General features: G+C 39.9%; 3 protein-coding genes and 1 pseudogene across 6 annotated transcripts in view; 2 read left to right on the top strand and 2 right to left on the bottom strand.

The window, feature by feature from the left end:
- The window catches only part of LOC111969121 (transcription factor 12-like), a 345,264-nt gene that overhangs the window by 120,735 nt on the left and 201,537 nt on the right, over nt 1–22,992 (bottom strand). The gene's annotated exons all lie outside the window — the stretch shown is intronic.
- mns1 (meiosis-specific nuclear structural 1) lies at nt 1,660–5,789 on the top strand. The gene is made up of 10 exons (XM_023995518.2): nt 1,660–1,988; nt 2,604–2,828; nt 2,944–3,071; nt 3,566–3,668; nt 3,772–4,001; nt 4,099–4,315; nt 4,456–4,563; nt 4,649–4,906; nt 5,070–5,195; nt 5,362–5,789. Exons 1-10 carry the CDS (start codon nt 1,911–1,913, stop codon nt 5,470–5,472), a joined length of 1,584 nt encoding a protein of 527 aa, XP_023851286.1. The 5' UTR covers nt 1,660–1,910; the 3' UTR covers nt 5,473–5,789.
- LOC111969400 (testis-expressed protein 9-like) lies at nt 5,876–12,283 on the bottom strand (annotated as a pseudogene).
- LOC111969392 (DNA-binding protein RFX7) overlaps nt 13,482–22,992 on the top strand; it is a 51,787-nt gene continuing 42,276 nt past the window's right edge. For all 4 annotated transcript variants that reach the window (XM_023995494.2, XM_023995496.2, XM_023995495.2 and 1 more), the window contains exon 1: nt 13,482–13,938. In XM_023995494.2, the coding sequence (XP_023851262.1) occupies nt 13,805–13,938 (134 nt within the window). In that variant the 5' untranslated portion in view covers nt 13,482–13,804. The remainder of the gene's footprint in view (nt 13,939–22,992) is intronic.

Here is a 22,992-nt window from a genome sequence, read left to right on the forward strand (position 1 = left end):
CTGTAAAGGCAAGATAAAATGACAGGCTTCTGAGAGTTTGTTTATTATGGTCCCTGCATCATTGTGAAAAGGATCCAAATGAAAAAAATTGCCTTTAGATCACCTGAAATGAAGTGATATCATGGCCCCATCATTTCTGAAATGAAGTGATATCATGGCCCCATCATTTTTCAGGCTTCAAGGAGATATACCTTCAGAAAGTATACCCCTTGACGTATTCCTCATTTTGTTTATTTTACACCCTGAATTCAAAATGGATTAAATATATATAAAATCTCACCCAATACCCCATAATGACAAAGTGAAAACATGTTTTTAGATTTTTTTGTRATGWRWTACAAATGAAATACAGAAATATCTAATTCACACCCCTGAGTCAATACTTTGTAGAAGCACATTTGGCAGCGATTACAGCTGAGTCTTTCTGGGTAAGTCTCTAAGAGCTTTACCTCACCTGGATTGTGCAACAGTTGCCCATTTATTTTCTAAATTCTTCAAGCTCTGTCAAATTGGTTGTTGATCATTGCTAGACAACCAATTTCAGGTCTTGCCATAGATTTTCAAGTAGATTTACGTCAAAACTGTTAACTCAGCCACTCAGGAACATTCACTGTCTTGGTAAGCAACTCCAGTGTAAATCTGGCTTTGTGTTTAATATTATTGTCCTGCTGAAAGGTGAATTCGTCTGGTGGAAATCAGACTGAACCAGGTTTTCCTCTAGGATTTTGCCTGTGCTTAGCTACATTCTGTTTCTTTTTTTTATCCTGAAAAACTCCCTAGTCCTTAACAATTACAAGCATACGCATAACATGGTGCAACCACCACAATTCTTGAAAATATGGAGAGTGGTACTCAGTAAAGTGTTGTATTGGATTTGCCCCAAACATAACACTTTGTATTCAGGACGAAAGTTAATTGCTTTACCACATTTTTTGCAGTATTACTTTAGTGSCTTGTTGCAAACAGGATGCATGTTTCTTTTCACACTGTCAGTTAGGTTAGTATTATGGAGTAACTACGATGTTGCTGATCCATCCTCAGTTTTCTCAGGGACCTTACAGATAATTGTATGTGTGCGGGGTACAGAGATGAGGTAGTAATTAAAAAAGCATGTTTAAACCTTATTGCACAGAGTGAGTCCATGTAATTTATTATGTGACTTGTGAAGCATATTTTTACTCCTGAACTTTAATCTTGCCATAACAAAGGGATTGAATAATTATTGACTCAAGACATTTCAGCTTTACATTTTTTATTAATTTGTAGAAATTTCGAAAAACATTCCACTTTGATATGCGTGTAGGCCAGTGACGACAAAATCGAAATGTAATCTATTTTACATTTAGGCTGTAACAACATTTGGAAAAATTCAAGGAATGTGAATACTTTAAGGCATTGTAATATAATACTTTCAGACAGCTTTACTGACAATACATCTGTCCCCAGCATCGATCATAAGGGTAAATTCTAACTTTTATATACCAGTAGTCTGAAATCAAGTAATATCAGGCCCAACCTTAAGGACCTGCCAATTGAATACTTTTCTAAAATAATTTCTCCAGAGTTTTTAACTGGACCGCCCTAATCCTATTATTAATGTCCATCTTTTTTTAAATTAAACTACAAAATACATAGATATCCATTGTACAAACTATATTGTATTTAGATATTTTGGAGGGGGACTAAGCATGGGAGAGACTTGTGTGTGGGTGATATGTTGTCTGACGTTTGTGAACAACAATTGTGTCAATAACTTAACTGATTCTGCGCAGTACCTGTAACGTTACCTTTGGTCCTCCCGTCTTCCCTAACGGACTTTTTAACCAATTACATTCGAGYTTATTGTTAGGCACAAAAGGCGCGATGTTACCAAGACGACTGGAAGCAAAACAAATGGAGCAAAGTGGTAGATGAAGAAGATTATTACATTTCTGCCTGGTAAAATATACAAATCAACGAGAGGCTTGCAACAGCTCCACGCAATGATGGTAAATTACTTGGCTGTAGATTATGTTTAATTGTGTTTTCCATGAAAATTATCTAGCTATTCGATGGTTAACGTCGTTAGCTAACGTCAGCTAATGTTAGCTGAGAACGAGCCAACTTTAGTTAATTTACCTAGCTAGCTCTGAGGCTCCTGAACGTCAAACTTGTTTGAGTCGGGAACCAATTTTGTGATAGACCCATCAGACTACCAGAACACAACTCCTACATACAGTGCGATTAAAAAAAAGATAGGATACAAGCAGTTTTACTATTACTGCAGTGCACGGCCGGACTATTATTAAGAGCATCAATAGCGATTCATGATATTACATTGTATTGCACCCTCTAAACTTACACAGATTCCTTGTATAAAATTGGTTGATTCTGTTAGTGCTAGCAATATTCATTAAAAAAAGGATAAATTGTAATAATAATATTTTGATCGGGTCCACAGACCCCACTTTGAAAACCCCTGACCTAGCTGTTAGTGCTAAGTAAGCCAGGCTAGCTTGAGTGGTACTCAAGTTTATTTACATTTTATTATAACCACTGGTAGTAGCCAGTATGTATTTGCTTGATACATTGACCAAAATTAACTAATGCGGTCTTTCCTCAAGGCTTCAATGAGCCAGCGGCGCAACATGACRCACAGTCAACAGCAGAGGGTGATTTCGGAATTTCGACGGCAGGAAGAGCAACGAGAAGACCAGACAAAACGCATCACTAAGGACAGACAAATGCAAGCCAATGTAATGAGTGAGGAGAGACTTGAAAAGAAGCGATACCTACGCAAGGTGCAAGACGAGCTGCACGAAAGCCAAATTGAGGATGCTCTCATCAAGGTATCGCTTTCATACAGCATTCATGAAAAGTACCTGCTTAAACGACAACTAGGCTTCATCTGTGTCAGGGAAACTGGTCCTAAAAGTAATTCCTTGCTTCATCTGACTCTTACAGGCAGAGGAGGAGAGAATATACAAGGAAAAGCAACTGCAACAAGAGGAGAGAATGGCACAAGAACTGGCCCGCATCAGCTATGAAAAGCTTAGAGATGTAAAAATGAGGCAATATATAAAAGAGAACAGGTAAGTCCCAACATGAGGGGCTTGGCAGAGATTGACATTAAGGGTTGCCCTCCTATTGCCTGGGTCAAGTGAACTGAGCAGTTGCACCTGCTCTGAGGTTGCCCCATTGGGCAACTGCAACGAATTCCAGTAGCCTAAAACTGAAAGACAGTCAATTTATGGCAGTTGGGCAAGTTGAGCCTGCTCTGAGATTTATTTTATACTGATAACAACCAAAATACCGCAAATTTCAGTATTGATCTTTCTGATTCCTCTACGTGTAGAGGAAAGGCAGGCAATATATGGAACTGCTGCATGTAAATAGCTAATTTACATTTTCAGGCAAGTGATCATAATCTTCGGTCAACCCAAAAATACTCTTGACTTGCCCGATGGGAAAGTGCCTTTCAGACTTTAATAAAAATCCTAGGGTTAGTGTATCAACAATAATCTGTCCATAGTTGTTGCAGGATGGATGTTTTATGTTGCTGTTAATGTTTCCTCTTTAATTTTAGTGTTGAACTCCGTGAGTTGGAGGGGCAGCTCAAGTCTGCATACCTAAACCGGGAGAGGGCTGCACAGATTGCTGAAAAGGAGTCTATGAGATATGAGACAGTGGTAAGTTCATAAATGTCCTTTCCCAGGGTAGAAGGGATATTTGAGACTTGAACCAAAACACTTGTTGGTTGTGCTTTTTGTGAATCCATATTTTTCTCATTAGCGCCAGGAGGCTGATATTGCTCGTAAGATGAAGAGCGAGCATGAGCGGGCCTCTATGGAGCAGGAGAAGCAAGACCATAAGCGCTACGAGGAGGTGGTGCAGTACCAGCAGGAGCTGGAACAGCAGCTGGARGAGAAAGAGCACAAGAGACAGGAGGCTTATGAGGAGTTCCTCAAGGAGAAACTCATGGTTGACGAAATCGTCAGGAAGATCTATGAGGAGGATCAAATGTGAGTKGACAGTGGCAGTCTGTTTTCACAATTTGGTTAAGTTTCCTGCTTGATCAAGTAATCAGTATATAATGAAATCGAATTACCTTTTTTGCAGGGAGAGGCAGTTAAGACTGGAAAAGATAACAGCCACTCAAAGGTACATAGAGGAGTTCAAGAGCCAGCAGACTGAGTGGAGACTGATGGAGCGGGAGAAGATGGAGGCTGAGAACAGACGCATCCTGGAATTTGCCAGTTACCAGCAGCATAAGGAGAAGAGCAGAATGGAGAAAGTCAGAGAACGAGAGCAGGCAAAAGAACATCTTCACCAGATGGTAAGAGGGAGAAAAGTCACATAATTTGCGAAACTCTTGGCTATATTCATAGTTAAGAATATGTTCTAGTCTTTTTTTTGGACAAAGTGAGAAATTATTACAACAATATTGATGGCTATTGAGGAATGTCTTTCTTCTAGCTCACTGAGAAGATTGAAATGGAGAGGCAGCAGCGTGAYGAGATGGAGCGTGTTCGTGAAGAGCTTTGTCTGGAGGAGCAAGCCGAAGCTGCAAGGCAGAAACAAATCGTAAGCAAGCATTTCCACATTTKATAATTTCCTAAATTTCCAAACCACCTTTAGAGGATTCAACCCTTTTTAAATGGGTTAACAGGAAGATATGGAGAAGAGAATCAGACAGAGGCTGGAGTTGCAGCAGACCTGCCAAGAGCAAATAGCCTTCAAGGAAATGCGGAGGCAGGCTGAGAAGGTGGAGGAGGAGGCCTTCAGGCAGATGATGATGGCCAAGTTTGCTGAGGACGACCGCATAGAGCAGATGAATGCCCAGAAACGTCGCATGAAGCAGCTTGAGCACAAGAGGGCTGTGGAGAAACTGCTGGAGGACAGGAGACAGCAGTACCTGGCTGACAAGGTACAGTATATTGCTCTTATCATGAACACTTATGCACTCTTTATCAACATCAAWGTGGTGTTATTGTAACTGAAGCTTTTCTGTTTAACACTGTTTTGTCTGCCTCAGAGGTAGGTACCTTAAGGAACATTTGTTGAATGTAAGTTTGATCTCTCTTCCCAAGGAACGTGAGGCTGAAGAAAGAGCAATGGAACAGGAGAGGGAGACATTGCGTCGACAGATCATTGAGGAGGAAAGGCAAAGCCTTCTCAAACTCCATGCCACAAAACTTCTGGGCTATCTACCTAAGGTAAGGGAGAGGAGGTTGTCTTAGTTTTTAGTTCAACTGCAAGTGTTTTCTTTGTGTTTTTCTTTAAACTCATTGGCTGTCCAAATTCTTTAAAAAAGTATTTTGATGCAATGTTGCTCCAGGAAGATCCCACTTTTGAAACTGACTGTTATTTTCAAATGTTAAGGGCATATTCCGGGAAGATGACCTTGAACACTTTGATGAGGACTTCAGAAGCAATTTCCAAAAGCGCCAGGCCGACATCTTTGATGAAGAGGGCTGGGGAGATGATGAATAACCACTTCCTATACTACACCACTAGATGGCATTATTGGGTAGATGCTGTCTAGTGTTTTTTTGTGTGTGTATCAAATGGTGGATTTCTTATGGTGATGGTGTACTCAAAAATGTATTAATTTGCAAAGACTAATTTGTATCCCACTAGCTGCATATCACCACACCTTAAATCCTAACATGGRGGTGCAGCAATTWTCAGTGTAAGTCATTTGGTAATAAAAATAACTACACCATTTCCTTTATTAGGTGATAATGCAACTACAGTTTAAATTGATTTAACCCATTATTGTAATAAAATGGTAAACTTTTAAAATACAACTGCATTACAAATATATTCTGTATAAATGAACAATAACTTCCACACAATATTAAAGGACACATAATCAATGTTGTTGCTAAMCATAAGAATACATTCAAGGCAAGCAGGATTGTWTTACATACATTTTTCAGTATTGCTTTATGATTTCCCCCAGTCAAGAGCTTTCATGAATCCCTMTTCTGTAAATGACAACATCTTGGCAGCTTCTAAATGCATCTGCTCAAGCAAGAGGAAAAATATGTCAGTTTGATAAGGAGAAATACCAATAATGATACTGCCTTGTAWTAATTACTTGCATTTAATATGAGGACTTTTTGCCTTTTCAGTATATCAATCAGTTTGAGTTGTTTTTTAAAACCCACTATCAGTTCAGCTTTTTGCTTTTCCAGCTTCTTGTTTTTGGCTTTTAATGTCTTTATTTTTTTATGCTCCTGGTCTGCTGTGTCCTTTTGGAAAGGATAGACATAAAACACGTTTATTTAACCTGGGTTATACAAGTGACAGAAGCAAAACTTGAAAACCAAAATCTGAACTATACTAATAGCATGTCACTATCAATACAATTTAGTGTAAATGATTGATGTGATCACTAWATGCACTGATAGGTGGTTTAATTTACCTTGCTCGTCTGCTTGAGTTTGGTCAGTTGTGTCTTGGACCTCTCAACTTCCTCYGACACTCTGTTCAGTCTTACCTCTACGGCACTGTGATTGGTTGCTGCCTGTTTTTGTGCTCTCTTCAAACCCTCGATTTCCTTTGTTAAACACACACGGGGGCAAGCTAAATCAGTAAAATAATTTTGTGTAACGTTTTTATAGCGCACCAACACACATTTTCAAAAGCACTGTAATGATAATGGTAATATTTGGTTAGATAGCTACAAAAACTGACTGTCATCACATTTACTTATTAATTTTATATTTCAGAAATTAAATGTGAATAGTTATRATTTAAACCGATAATTTTTGTGACTAAGCAATAGGAAGCCATCAACCATTCATTCTTCTTTTCTTTGGGAGTGGACATACACTAAGTGTACAAAACATTAGGAACACCTGCTCTTTCCATGTCAAACTGACCAGGTCCCATGCTTTTGTTCAATCTTTACTAACGACATGCCACTGGCTTTGAGTAAGGCCAGTGTGTCTATGTATGCGGATGACTCAACACTATACTCGTCAGCTACTACAGCGACTGAAATGACTGCAACACTTAAAGAGCTGCGGTTAGTTTCAGAATGGGTAGCAAGGTAGCAAGGAATAAGCTAGACCTAAATATTTCCAGAACTAAAAGCATTGTATTTGGGACAAATCATTCACTAAACCTCAACTGCGTCTCGTAATGAATAATGTGGAAATTGAGCAAGTTGAGGTAACTAAACTGCTTKCTAACCCTGGATTGTAAACTGTCATGGTCAAAACAAACATAAGGATACAACAGTAGCTAAGATGGGGAGAAGTCTGTCCATAATAAAGCGCTGCTCTACCTTCTTAACAACACTATCAACAAGGAAGGTCCAACAGGCCCTAGTTTTGTCGCACCTAGACTACTGTTCAGTAGTGTGGTGTCATGAYGTTGGCCTGTTGGGGGAGGTTTATGACCCCCATAAATACCTTTCCCCTTTTCTCTCTCTCTACTTTATAGAGTTGACTCTTGTAAAGCCTTTGTAAYATAGAGTCTGGTAACATCGAAAGGTGGGAAACGGAACCATATTTCGGTAATCCAACCAGTTGAAAATATGCGTTTGTACTTAATGAATATGATCTCAGATCAGTTGTTGTCTGAGATATTACTACTAATGACAGGATGACATAAACTGTATCTTGGAAAGTCGACACATTCTAGTTATCAGATTCACATGGAATTGTTGTGCAATTTAAATGTTTAAATATGAAAGTATTTGTGAAAAGATTAAATGTAATTTTAGCTTCTTAAATGAGAGAATGGTTTGTCATAGAGAAACTCTGCTCACTCAGAGGCCCCACCCAAGTGAACAGAATTTGGTTGTAAACTATGAAACACGCCCTTCTTTCACCACTATATAAACCCGTTGAGGAAAATTCAACTTGCTGTTCCGAGGACGTGAGGACGACGGTCCTACGTTAAAAGGGCTCAGATAATAACCTAACGAAATTAGCATTGTGTTCAATGTGAAGGTGACGATCGACACGCCGAAAGGATTTCAACTATACCAGCCAGAATATAGCATGAGCTTAAAAGTATGGCAACTTGGTATGAACTTTGAACTCTTATTCACTCCAGAAGTGATACCTCCTAGCCGTTGAGTTAGCAGCAGCCGCTGTAAACGTGGGCTAGGAAAGGACGAACGACGTATTCAATCTAACACACACAACGATACTACAACGTATCCAGTTTACCACCAGAGACATTCTTCAGAGGACAAGAGATCCCTGCTGGGCATCCCAGCCTTCCATCTACGACCAACCTATTGAAGCGCAGCTCAGAGTAAATATTTATTGCATTTTCCTTTTTCCAAATGGGCGGTTATTTAGAATGCATAAGACTCTGTATTTACGATAGCATAGCTTCTCCCTTTTGTTACTCAGTCTTCCCGCTCTTTCATTCAAAACCCAGCCCCCTTTCTTTGTGTAACCAGCCGTCATATCTGTTCCGTCCACTAGGGATGTTTTCCTTTATGACATAATTTGTAATCAATGTATGATCCATTCTGGGWAGATGTAATTCTGTGTGATTATTTAGGTATTTAGTAAATAAATAATTAAACCAAATGTTGTATTGCTGATTCAACTTGTTAACCAGGGTTTGTGAAGATAACCAAGAATTTACAACTTTCAGATGAGACTGAATAAGGCGACGATTAAATATTKACTGCTATTGAGGTAAAAGATTACCAGGTCTTTAAGAGTTTATTCGGAAGATAACAGCTCTATAAAAATTATTTYGTGGTGCCCCGACTTTCTAGTTAATTACATTTACATGGTTATCTTAATCAGGTAATATTAATTACAGAGAAATKATTTTATAGAATAGCATGTCATATCACTTAATCCGGCATAGCCAAAGACACGACAGTGGTCAGGTGCCACAAAGAGGGAGTTGGGGAAAATTGCAATTGGCTCAGAACAGGGCAGCACAACTGTCCCTTAAAAGTACACGGAGAGCTAACATTAATGACATGCATCTCAATCTCATGGCTCAAAGTGGAATAGAGATTGACTTCATCATTACTTGTTTTTGTAAGAGGTGTTGACAAGCTCAATATACCGAGCTGTCTGTTTAAAATACTAGCACACAGCTCGGACACTCATGCCATCAGAGGTCTCTTCACAGTSCCCAAGTCTAGAACAGACTATGGGAGGCGCACAGTACTACTTTTGAGCTATGACTATGACTACATGGAACTCTATTCCACATCAGGTAACTGATGCAAGCAGTAGAATATGATTTAAAAGGCAGGTAAAAATACACCTTATGGAACAATAGGGACTGTGACGAGACACACACATTGTGATATTGAACATTTTGTGTATATGTGGTGGTGTAGGGATTTTTTATTTACCTTTATTTTAACTAGGCAAGTCAGTTAAGAACAAATTCTTMTTTTCAATGACGGCCTAGGAACAGTGGGTTAACTGCCTTATTCAGGGGCAGAACGACAGATTTTTACTTTGTCAGCTCGGGGATTCAATCTTGCAACCTTTTGGTTACTAGTCCAACACTAACCACTAGGCTACCTGCCGCCCCAATTWATATTTATATGTTGTACTACTTCATCTTTAGCTCATTCAGTACAAACAAAGTTCACTATTCAATATGTAATGTGGGATTTCTCTGAATTCAAAAGATATCTGTCATATGAGCGCCGTACTATCGCCAGCTGCAGGAGAGGTTCACCTTACAGGCTGATCATGTTAATGAGGCCATGCCAGGCATTTCCCTGCTGAGGTGTTGATTTCATCCTTTATTAACAACCTTGTCTAAGCTGTATAATGTCCCCCTCCCCATTCAGCAATAAGACATTAACAGCTATCTCAACTGCTGTCTATACACATCTAGGTTTCTCTCAGTCACTGTTTATGGACTTTCATGGTTACAATATGTGCTGTTTAATATTACCAAATGACTAACTAGAAAGATAATCAATGTAATAACTGTTTTATCCTCGACACCCACCTTCTGTAGAGCAGTTACTTGTTGCTGGAGCCCATCACCTTTTCTGTTTGACTCCTCTGCTAAAGCTCTGTGTTTCTCTATCTGGGTTTGCTGAATGTTTGTGGTCTTCTGTAGTCCTGCTCGAGCCTCCTCGACCTCCTTTATGCTGGTGCTTAAACTACTGTTGGCATAATCCTAGAACAAATACATGTTTTATTCTTGTTTCAATGTTACATTTTACTCAAAAATATACCTAATTTCCATCTCTCATATTTCTATCATTACCTTTTTGTTGCACTCATATGATAGCCGGTTAAATTCTTCTTGCTTTACACAAAGTTTTGCTTTGAGAAAACGGATCTGTCCATCTAAAACACAGCACACCCAAAAAAGTTACATAAAGAATTATATAATTTTTAGGATATGCGAGAAGCTCGATGAACTAAGGCTGAAACAATTGATATTCTGGAACTCTGATAAATAACTTATTTTTTTGTAATGAATGTTTTTGCAAAGATCCATTCTTGTGCTCCAGATGTGAATGTGTGAGAAAGCCACAGAAAGTGTAATAAATGAAATCAGAATTCACCTGATCCCATCTCATCCCCAACACCGGGCATGATGTCTTCCATAAGATTGTCATGAGTATCTCCATCATCCAGCTTCCCCTCAATGTCTACGTATTGTTTTAGCCAAGGAAAAATCCACACAATCTTCAAGAACCACAACATCATCAACTGCAGATGCCTTTGTTGTTCTGAAATAAAATAACAAATAAACAAAATACAATTCAAACAAAAAGTTGAAAAAGTCATAACAAACATAAGGAACTGAAGAACAACAACGCTGGACACTCATTAAGCCATTACCTTTCACAATCTTCCAATGTTTCCAATAGATATTTGTGCAAACGTTTGTGACAAGGATAACATTCTTACTGTGTTTTTCTCTGGTTTCCAGGTCTGTTTTGTGAATTGGATTTTGATGTGACCCTTTTCTTTGTCATTACCTGAGCAATGGAAATATGACTTAGGGAGAATTTCAATTGCATTTCCTTAATTCCTCGMCTCCTTCTCAAAACMCATTGGATGAGAAGGTCAGAAGTTCCGCCCCTCTGACCTTCTCATCCAATGGGGTTTGAAGAGGACGCGAGGAATCAAGGAAATACAATTGAAATTCTCCCCCAGTTTTACTAACTGATTACATTACATTTGTGTCTCTGAGCTGTTACATTTTACATATCAAACTGAATTGAATACTGCACCTTAGAAGTGGGCWTCATAACTGAAGATTCCAGCATGTTCACATTCCTAAAGACAAATACATTTGTATTATAGGCGGTTCTCATATATTCTTATCCAGTCTACTACACTGAAATGCTATACGTTTTGAGCAATGCAATATTTTATTACCTGAAATCCTCCTCCTCATCCTCAATTTCAACATCAAKGTGGAAAGAGATTGGCTTTGACAAGACTTAATTTTGGTCACGCTGAAAAAAATTAAGAAAAAACAACCAGGACAAAAAGTTTAAATAAAACAAATATGTCTAAAAATGAATGTTTTATGTTGTTCTGAAGTGTGTCAATTGGCCAGGTAGCTATCTTAAACCACTTACCATAACCTGTTCGGCTTGCCTTGCTAGTTCAGCTGTTTTTGCCTCCTGCTCTGCATTTATACATCTGGAATGGGAGTAATATGCATTTTTTTATTACTATCGCCATCTGGTTACAGCATCTCATATGATACAGTTTACATTGACTCAACAGATGTTTGGCAATGGGCACAGATGTTTGGGCAAGGAACCTCACTTGTATTCCTCCTCTTTAGCAAGTAGGTCTATCGTGGATGGTTTCTTTGAGGGGACAGAGGCTGGACGTCTCACAGATCTTCCTCCTTGAGACYTTTCTGCCTTGGATGACATGGGTCTTTTGGGCTAAATAAACAAATGTAGTAAGTTAGGTAGCTCATTAAAAATATAGTAGTTGTTGGTTCTTTTAGCCAACAGGCATATAACATTTCAAAGGAACAACGCTTTCATTGAAAGTCAGACAGSGTATAATAAAACGTTACAGTTTTAACTAGCATGCTAACTATCTAGCTAGCAGTTAGCTAACTTAGATCTTAAACAGTGATATAGCTAGGACACATAAAGGTGGCTATAGCTAGTTATTTCTTCTTGTATTTAACTTGTGAATGGGTATSTTAACGTTTTTTAGCAGTGTAATACTGTAATTAGCTAGTTGTTTAAAACAATACATTGACTCACCGCATGCATTCTTCTTTCAGACATTTTGTGGTGCTGAATCTGGCGGGTGGCGTTACGGTTGCATAGCAACAAGTCGTGGCCAAATGTTTATCTCCACTGTGCGACAAGGCGAAGGATAACGCACATTTGCTGTGCTCGCTGTTTTCCACAATCTTGACTTTGATACGTTTAAGAAAAAKATGATGTTAGGGCCCATTGTGGACCAATGAACACATTCATTTGAGTTGTTTGCTAAACATGAAATTTGCAAATGTGCAGTGCGACAGCCTTTACTAAGGCTAACAGATTCGCTGCATGTCTACACATGGAGCATAATGCCATTAAAKATATATTAATTTGTTTACCATTGATTGCAAATAATTGCATTTAAATTAAATAGACATTTCAAAATGTTATTTTACAAACTCATTGGATTATTGAAGACCACGTCCATAGTACTGATCATTCATGCATTTTTACTGTAGGCACACAGTACTTGGCTGGTCACTTTTTGGCTACTCACCACAGCCGTGTAAAAACAACCCMAAAAAAGCACGTTATTCTTCATTCGTGCACTCTGCGCCTGCGCCGCCGATGCCTGACAGCAGCAGCAGGAGCAGCATCACATTACCGTTCTCTCAGCAGTAGGATATTATGCTGGCAGGACGATCGCGCATTTCTTTCTTCAAAATAAGAGTTACCCTGCAAAGACATGCTAAATTGTGAATATAGATTTTTTTTTAAATGTATTTTGTATTCATACCAGCATTTCTTTTGAATATTTACACAAATACTGGTATGTTGAAACATATTCTGTAGGCTATATTTAAATAAATGCACTTTTAATAAAATACWAATATTTGTTATTGGAATTATTCAATAGATAGTCTGCAAAACTTAAATGGGTCTCTTGTTTCAGAGTACTGGTGACTCCTTACTCCACCCAGTCCTTTCACTGCAGCTCAATACACGGGGGATACTTATTGGCTTGTAGAGAGAACTTTTATACCTGTCTCAGCTAAAGTGGCGTGGGAAATACTCAGTAGGGTGTAGTTTTGGAGAGGGACTGTGTTACACGGCCTGCTACAGGCTTTTCACTCCTCCCCTACATAGGCCCCAATGCAATATACTGTAATAGACTGTACATGGGATACATATTAGTAGAGACCMAAAAAATTGTTAAAAGTAAATATCTTTTGAATGAGTTATCCACATTGCAACATTTTGAAATGCGGGCTTTTATTTAGAAGGTTTCAATGTGACGTCATCGTTCGTCCTGCTGGCAGAATWCTAGTCAGCATCACAAAATCAGCATCACAAACACTTCCACCACGAGTGTTTGCAAACGCATGGGTCGCCCCAAGGCTGCGACGGAATCCTGGGGAAAGCGTGCATTTTGTATTCCTCTCTACTTGATTATTATTTTTTTACTTGTCTGTGCATGGTGTTCGAAATTAACCGTCTAACCATGTTTTCCCGGCACCGTTTCTATCCTGGAACTGAGGCCACGTATATCGCAAATGAGAACGGGTGGGTCGGTAATGTACAGTAGGAAAATAACTGCTATCTCGAGGTCCAAGTTGAGGCCTGCATGTTAAAGATCCCTTTCCTCCCATCCTGAATCTCATCGTGATGACTGAGGATCAACAACAACATGATCAGCTCCCGAAGCTGGGCTCTGGAATAAGCACYTTACCATCCCTAGTTCCTGGACTGCAAGGGACTGAGGCCAGTGCGTTGCAGCTCAAAATAAAGAATTCCATCTGGTAAGGACGACCATTAGCTAGCATTGTGCTACTTTGATTGCTAGCCAGATAGCTTAGTTAACTTACATTAATTCAGCCAGCTCCACATGTTTTGCCATTATAGTGTGGCTACCTCTAGCTAGCTAGCCCAGATATTTAATTAGCCAGCTCATTACTAACCAGCAGCTACTGAGTGTTGCCTCCTTCGCCCTCATTTTCATCAACGTAAACATACATGTCAACATTTGTGATTGGCGTTGACAATATGACTTTTTTTATACAGTTTTTTGTTAATTTCTTAATACCAAGAGCTAATATTGGTTACTATAAGTTATTGTATATCAATTGTTCGCACATTTTTGTTATGGAATAGCGCGTGCGGCATGTCGGACACATTCATGCCATTAGCAGCAAGCTATCGCTACCTTTTTGTGGTGGTGGACGGGTCTCGACTAAAGGGTCAAAATGGGTGAATATTAACAACCCCGCGGTTAGTTAGCTGGACCCACTGAGGTGTGTATATATGGCCTGGACGTGTGCATTGTGCATGGTTTCGGTATCCTCATTAGTGCACGYACTCTARTCAATTTGCGTAATTTCGGGAAAACAGAATAGTATGTAGCTAGTACGCTTGCCYGCGTTATAACGAGGTTAGTTTACGGGAGCACGCCTGCACTAACTGGGTTGAAAACCACCATTGTTTTTTTTGCATGTCTCGACATGTATTTCAAATCCATGACGGTATAAATGGCTATGGTAATAATAGCACAGCCTGCCCTGCACCTTACCATATCTTGATACATAATCAATGACCTGCATGTTGTATCAGTACAAACCTGAAAAATATTATTCGGCTACGTTCAACATGAATCTCTTCACAGATCTGTAGGTAAATATTGTTGCACTCATACCCCAGTCAACTTCCAGAATTAAATGCTCAATTTGCACACTGAATAATATGGTGATTTTACTTTTATGCACGTTTCACCTGTTGCCTTATCCGTTGGTTTCATATAGAAACTCCCTACATGAATTATGAAGTATCATAAGRATCCATAATATGCTAATAGATGTGGTTTGCTTTTTGCGTTTGAACAGTTGTTGACAGATGTTTATCATAATCAGACTTAATGTTCATGGTCTAACTTATACCACCGCATTATCTGGTGCACAATCATTCAGAACCGACTTGTGATTTGTCTTGGTTTCAATATTGTGTAAATAGTTTTAGATTATATATAGTGACATATCAGGAACTGAAGCACATGGACGGKTCTCTGTGGAAATTACAACATTGGGAAAGTCATGACTGGCACTTTTTTAATAAACTTTTCTAATCTAATTTAATGGACATATGCAAAATATAGAACCACTTAGGTAACATGTAACCTTAGCCTAGTCATAAATTGCAAAATGTCAGCACCTAGGCGTATGTTAATAATATCAGAAAATACGCTACAGTATATTTGTTGATTCTCAGCACAGTAATCTGCTGTAAGGCCAGTGTAAAGGAATGCGRATCTGGATGACATGGATCCATACGTGGGATATCACTTCCCTATTTTGATGGGCATAAGTTCCATCATCAATACATTGACTTGATGTTTTATGGTCAACATCAGACATTGTTATGGAATAGGGSAAATACATTTTAAACATGGAAAGAATTGTTTTGCTGCTTTTTTATTACAGGGTTGGAACTGCCTTTATGAGATGACAACTAATGTAGTRGTATTTTGAAATACCATGGAAGATGCAGATTTTGTAATGGCCATTTCCATGTTAAAGGACCCATGAGCACCAACAAGTGAAGTTTATAGGAGCACAKCTAATGTGATGTCAAATGAAGGGGCATATACATTCTTCCAGCTATTTTCTATCTTAAATTTAGGAAAAAGCAAAGGCTTTGATTTCTGGTCAAACAAAGGGGTCTTAGAAGACATGTTTTATTTTTATTTAACTAGGTAAGTCAGTTAAAAACAAATTTTATTCACAATGACGGCCTACCCTGGCCAAACCCTCCTCTAACTCGGACGTCTGCCAAAAAAAGTCTTAAAAGCTATTAGAATAACATTAAAACACAATATTGTTGAAGTTAAGACCCTTTCCAACTAATAGCAACATTTAATATTTAATATTGCTGAACTTATTTGCCTTCTGTAAGTTTAAGAAATATTGCCTAGTGACTTGTCTTTCTGTTTCAAAAAACGCACACATGTTTAAAATGTGTAATTCTGTAACAAAATCTGTAACATAATGACAGAAAAAGCAATAACATAATGACTGCAATTGCATTGGATAAAATGGGAAATGATACCACAGTTGGTTCACCTGCTACTATCCTTCCTTCCACTGGCATACTGTCATGTTCAGCTCATAATTGTGAAAAGTCTGGACGACCTCTCTCTCTCCAGTTAATGTCATCTCTCCCAGCTCTTACTGACACCTACCTATGAGCCCCCTCTGTTTCCATTTACTGTAACCAGCGTCCTCAACCACTGAGCACCAGACATGCATGGCCATTGAAAAGTAGTTGAATTTTAGATATCTGTTTCACAAGTTTAGACAGCACATTGCAGTACAGTAAAGAAAAGTTGAGTCTATATCAGCACAATACAGCACTGTAGAGTAAAGCACACTAGAGTACAGTATAATGTACTGAACTCTACTCTGCTGTACTTTACTGTGCTCTACTATGATGTCCAAACTTGATTGGTTCAGATTGGGTCTTGTCTGTATCAACCAAATGTGGTCTTGTTTGGGGGGAGCATATTAGAATAATTGCCAATGTGTAAAATAATAACCAAACATGCAAAGGAGGATATTGCATTTTTATACTTTTTTTGTGTACCTATTCAGGATACATCACAATGAATACATCACATATCCATAATTATTAGGGATGTGCATCTTTCCCTTTCAAGACGAGTCGATACACAATGTATACAAAAATATCTAGATACGTATGTGGACACCCTTTCAAATKAGTGGTTTCGGCTATTTCAGCCACACCTGTTGCTGACAGTTGTATAAAATAAAGCACACCGCCATGCAATCTCCATAGACAAACATTGTCAGTAGAATGGCCTTACTGAAGAGCTCAGTGACTTTCAATGTGGCACTGTCATAGGATGCCACCTTTCCAACAAGTCAAGTTTATCAAATTTCTGCCCTGCTAAAGCTGCCCCAGTCAACTGTGAACTGCTGATATTGTGAAGTGGAAATGTCTAGAAGCAACAACGACTCAGCTGCCAAGTGGTAGGCCACACAAGCTCACAGAACAGGTTCGGAAAAGCCCCCTTAGTTCCAGTGAAAGGAAATCTTAACGCTACTGCATACAATTACATTCTAGACGATTCTGTGCCTCCAACTTTGTGGCAGCAGTTTGGGGAAGGCCCTTTCCTGTTTCAGCATGACAATTCCCCTGTGCACAAGGCGAAGTCCATACAGAAGTGGTTTGTCAATCGGTATGGAAGAATTTGACTGGCCTGCACAGAGCTCTGACCTCAACCCTATCAAACACCATTGTGCTGAATTGGAATGGCAACTGCGAGCAAGCCCTAATTGCCCAACATCACTAATGCTCTTGTGGCTGAATGGAAGCAGGTACCCACAGCAATATTCCAACATCTAGTGGAAAGCCTTCCCAGAAGAGTGGAGGCTGTTAAAGCAGCATAGGGGGGGACCAACTCCATATTCATGCCCATGATATTGGAATGAGATGTTTGACCAGCAGGTGTCCACATACTTTTGGTCATGTAGTGTACATGGTCTCCAATACGATAAACGCATTAATTTTCCATTCTAAATTCAAATCTGCTGCTGATGGACCTCATGAGCTGCATCTGTCTGAGCTGACCTCTCTCTCGTGTGTGTGTGTGTGTGTGTGTGTGTGTGTAAATTATATATGTCTATGGTGTATGTGCTATGTAGACACCGGAGCTGAGCCATAAGGGAGACTAGGCATCTCACTATCAGATTAGGTGGGGTGGGTAGCTTATGTTTTTTGTCTCCCCACTTTGAAATCACCATCGGCCACTATTTAACTTGTCATTCTTGCAGATTAAGTGTGAGCTAATAATGTATCAATATTTATCATTAACACATTTGCTATGACATACCCAATGAATATATAGCACACCTTTAGATTCCACCCAATCTCAAAATTGAATGGTTTTGACCAGTTGGAAGTGTTTACTGCAGCGGTGGCTGCTAATTGGCTGAATACCCGGGGTGTGAGATGGTTCAAATACAAATTTTATTTGTCACATGCGCCGAATACAACAGGTGTAGTAGACCTTACAGTGAAATGCTTACTTACAYGCCCTTAACCAACAATGCAGTTTTGAGAAAATACCTACAGTTGAAGTCAGGAGTTTACATACACATTAGCCAAATACATTTAAACTCAGTTTTTCATTATTCCTGAAATATAATCCTAGTAACAATTCCCTGTTTTAKGTCAGTTAAGRTCATCAATTTATTTTAAGAATGTGAGATGTCAGAATAATAGTAGAGGGAATGATTTATTTCAGCTTTTATTTCTTTCATCACATTCCCAGTGGGTCAGAAGTTTACATACACTCAATTAGTATTTGGTAGCATTGCCTTTTAAATGCGTATTCACTCTTGGTTCAAATATTGTTTCGGGTACTCGCTTCCCAGAAATAAGTTGGTATCGAACGACGGTGACATTTGGCCATTCCTCCTGAGGCAGACCCTGGTGTAACTGAGTACAGTTTTAGGCCTGCCTCTGTTGCACACACTTTTATTGCTTCTCCCTCAATTTTTATATGACTTAGACTTAATAACATAAAACGAACATAAAGAAGAGAAAGCACAAAGAAAAAATAGAGACGCCGGTTGGTCCAGTTAATCACTGTGCGACAATCCGCGACAACATCTCCATCTCAAACAAGACGTTCTTCAGTTGAAAATACAGGCAAACTTCCACTATTTATCCTAACTGGCTGCATCACTAACGGTCTAAATATTCCTATTACATTGCACAACCTTCAATGTATGTCATAATTACGTAAAATTCTGTCAAATTAGTTCGCAAGGAGCCAGGCGGCCCAAACTGTTGCATATAGCCTGACTCTGCGTGCAATGAACACAAGAGAAGATGACACAATTTCACACTGCGTTAATATTGCCTGCTAACCTGGATTTATTTTAGCTAAATATGCAGGTTTAAAAATATATACTTCTGTGTATTGATTTTAAGAAAGCAATGATGTTTATGGTTAGGTACAATCGTGTAACGATTGTGCTTTTTCCCAAATGCGCTTTTGTTAAATCATCCCCGTTTGGCGAAGTGCTGTCTTGTTAGGAAGAAATGTCTTCACACCAGTTGACAATCGCAGCGCCAGGCGGCCCAAACTGGTGCATATACCCTGACTCTGTTGCAAAGAAAAGTGACACCATTTCCCTAGTTAAAAGAAATTCATGTTAGCAGCAGGCAATATTAACTAAATATGCAGGTTTAAAAAATATATACTTGTGTATTGATTTTAAAGGCATTGATGTTTATGGTTAGGTAACACGTGGAGCAACGACAGTCCTTTTTCGCGAATGCGCACCGCATCGATTATATGCAACGCAGACACGCTAGATAAAAGCTATAATATCATCAACCATGTGTAGTTAACTAGTGATTATGATTGATTGTTTTTTATAGATAAGTTTAATGCTAGCTAGCAACTTTCCTTGGCTTCTTACTGCATTTGCGTAACAGGCAGGCTCCTTGTGGAGTGCAATGTAAGCAGGTGGTTAGAGCGTTGGACTAGTTAACTGTAAGTTTGCAAGATTGAATGCCCGAGCTGACAAGGTAATAATCTGTCATACTGCCCTAACAATGCCGCCCAGATACAAGAGCAGCCTTAAACCACTTCCCTAGGCCGTCATTGAAAAATCAAAACATCTCTGTCTTCAACACTACGTCGCACATATCCTATTGAAAAGGCAACATTCCAACACACCAAAAGATCACATAACCGCACGTAGACTGTATACAACAAATCACCCGATCTCCAATATCTGAACAAACTTGATGATAATCGCCCACGCCACAATCCTTCTCAAGTTCATCCCTGACGAGAAGCGGGAATACACAGGTCTTCTTCTCGTGCTCTGTTACACGGCATGTCCTTGGGGCCTGCACATCGACAATCGTTAGTTATGTTCGGGTAGATAGTGGGACGAACAACCAAGGAACTGAAGCTTCTCATACCTGCTCGTCGATGAGCAAAGGGCCCGTGCTCAGCTCCTCCTATCACTCCATCGTAGTCTTGCCCAAACTCATTCTCCTGTGTCTTGAACACCGTTGAGGGAGCCAGGTTACATCTGTCCGTCTGCAACACACACCCGCGTCACGAAGTCTCAGGCCTCTACTAGGGAGGCTCAGTCTCATGTTGTCGGTGGTCGATTTCAGGCCCTAACCACTGTTGCACGTCATCCAGCAAAACTTACATGATGGTTTGGACGTCGCCTGCCTGGACATGTCGCATCCAATGAGTGACACACGGAGATGCCAGCGGAGGGGACGAGCCACGGTATCCCTGAGGGGCCCCTGTGTTGAGGATCAGTGTTGCAGTTGTTTTGTTACCTTACGACCTGGGGGCGGCCCGTCAGGAAGTCCAGGATCCAGTAGCAGAGGGAGGTGTTTAGTCTCAGGGTCCTTAGCTTAGTGATGCGCTTTGATGGCACTATGGTGTTGAATGCTGAGCTCTTGTCAATRAATAGCATTCTCRGATAGGTGATCCTTTTGTTCAGGTGTGAAAGGACAGTGTGGAGTGCAATAGAGATTGCATCATCTGTGGATCTGTTGGTGCGGTATGCAAATTGGAGTGGGTCTAGGGTTTCTGGGATAATGGTGTTGATGTGAGCTATGACCACCCTTTCATAGCATTTCATGGCTACAGATGTGAGTGCTACGGGTCGGTAGTCATTTAGGCAGGTTACCTTAGTCCCTGTGGCCAAGAACACTATGGTGGTCTGTTTGAAACATGTTGGTATTACAGACTCGGACAGGGAGAAGTTGAAAATGTCAGTGAAGACCCTTGCCAGTTGGTCAGCACATGCTCAGAGCACACGTCCTGGTAATCCGTCGGGTCCTGCAGACTTGTGAATGTTGACCTGTTTAAATGTCTTACTCACATCGGCTGCGGAGAGCGAGATCACACCGTCATCCGGAACAGCTGATGCTCTCATGCATGTTTCAGTGTTGCTTGCCTCGACGTGAGCATAGAAGTTATTTAGCACATCTGGTAGACTCGTGTCACTGGGCTGCTCTCGGCTCTGCCTCCCTTTTTGTAGTCTGTAATAGTTTGCAAGCCCTGCCACATCCGATGAGCGTCAGARCCGGTGTAGWACGATTCGATCCTAGTCCCCTATTGACACTTTGCCTGTTTGATGGTTCATCGGTGGGCAGAGCGGGATTTCTTAAAAGCTTCCCGGTTAGAGTCTGCTCCTTGAAAGTGGCAGTTCTACCCTTTAGCTCAGTGTGAATGTTGCCTGAAATCAGTTTGTCAGATCATGAGACATCCCGAAAATATGACGAAAGGGGAGACTCACAAACACAATGGTGTTCTCCGTTTTGCTCTACAAACCCCACAAGTGTCACAAGACTTGTCTGAAGTTAACCCATACAAATGAATGGAAGTAGTTTTGTGCCAACAAGAATAAGGGGTAAAGTATGTGTCCCAAAAACAAAAAAACTATAGGACAAACACGTCAACCTTATTCCTTATGATACACTTATTGACTGTCATTTTTGCCGTTTATGAATGTSTTATTCAACGTTTTATGGGCAATAGTAATAAAGGCCAWATTCAATATTGTATCAAATTATAAAAATTCTAAGTTTATTAGTTATGCAGTGGATCATTTAGCTATCGTAAAATAATTAAATATGTTAACTTTTCATTGGGGCAGTTCTCCCTCATAGCAAAACAATCGAAGCAATGTTCGCTTGACCTTGAACGCAGAGCTGGCAGTCATTGAGGGGCAGAGTAGTCAGTAACTGAACAGCTTGTTTTGAATAAKATTTTTTTTAAACAGGAACATGTACACATAGAGCATTTAAAACATAATCCATATATTTGTTTTTATATACTTTATTTTTATTGCCCATCACAAGTGGGGTGCCGCCCCGAGTGCCCTTATGGGCAAGCGCTTCGGCCATGCAGTGTGCCTCACAAAAGTGATTGCTCGTTATACAGGGTAAAGTTAGAGCCTCACAGAAAAGAAAATTGCTAGACCTCCACAAGTCTGGTTCATCATTGGAAGCAATTTCCAAACGCCTGAAGTACCACGTTCATCTTTACAAACAATAGTATGCAAGTATCAACACCATGGGACCATGCAGTCGTCATACCGCTCAGGAAGGAGACGTTTTCTTCTCCTAGAGAGGAATGGACTTTGGTGCGAAAAGTGCAAATCAATCCCAGAACACACACAAAGGACCTTGTGAAGATGCTGGAGAAACCGGTACAAAGTATCTAGATCCATGTAAAACAATCCTATATTGACATAACCTTAAAGGCCACTCCGCAAGAAGAACCACGCTCCAAAACCGCAAAAAAAGCCAGACTACGGCTTTGCAACTATGCCACATGGGGAGTCAAAAAAAGATCCAGTAACTTTTTGAGTTCAAACTAAGGGAAACTGATTACCTCTGGTCTGATGGGGAAAAAATAGAACTGTGAATCACAGCGGGGTGGCAGCATCATGTTGTGGGGTGCTTTGCTGCAGGAGGGATTGGTGTATTTCACAAAATAGATGGCATCATGAGATGGAAAAATGATGTGGATATATTGAAGCAACATCTCAAGACATCAGTCAGGAAGTAAGCTGGTCGCAAATGCATCTTCAAATGGACAATGACACCAAGCATACTTCCAAAGTTGTGGCAAAATGGCTTAAGGACAACAAAGTCAAGGTATGGAGTGGCCATCACAAAGCCCTGACCTCAATCCTATAGAAAAATTGTGGGCAAACTGAAAAAGCGTGTGCGAGCAAGGAGGCCTACAAACCTGACTCAGTTACACCAGCTCTGTCAGGAGGAAAGCGACC

Source organism: Salvelinus sp. IW2-2015, linkage group LG10 (genome assembly GCF_002910315.2).
Source record: "Salvelinus sp. IW2-2015 linkage group LG10, ASM291031v2, whole genome shotgun sequence".
Taxonomy (NCBI): domain Eukaryota; kingdom Metazoa; phylum Chordata; class Actinopteri; order Salmoniformes; family Salmonidae; genus Salvelinus; species Salvelinus sp. IW2-2015.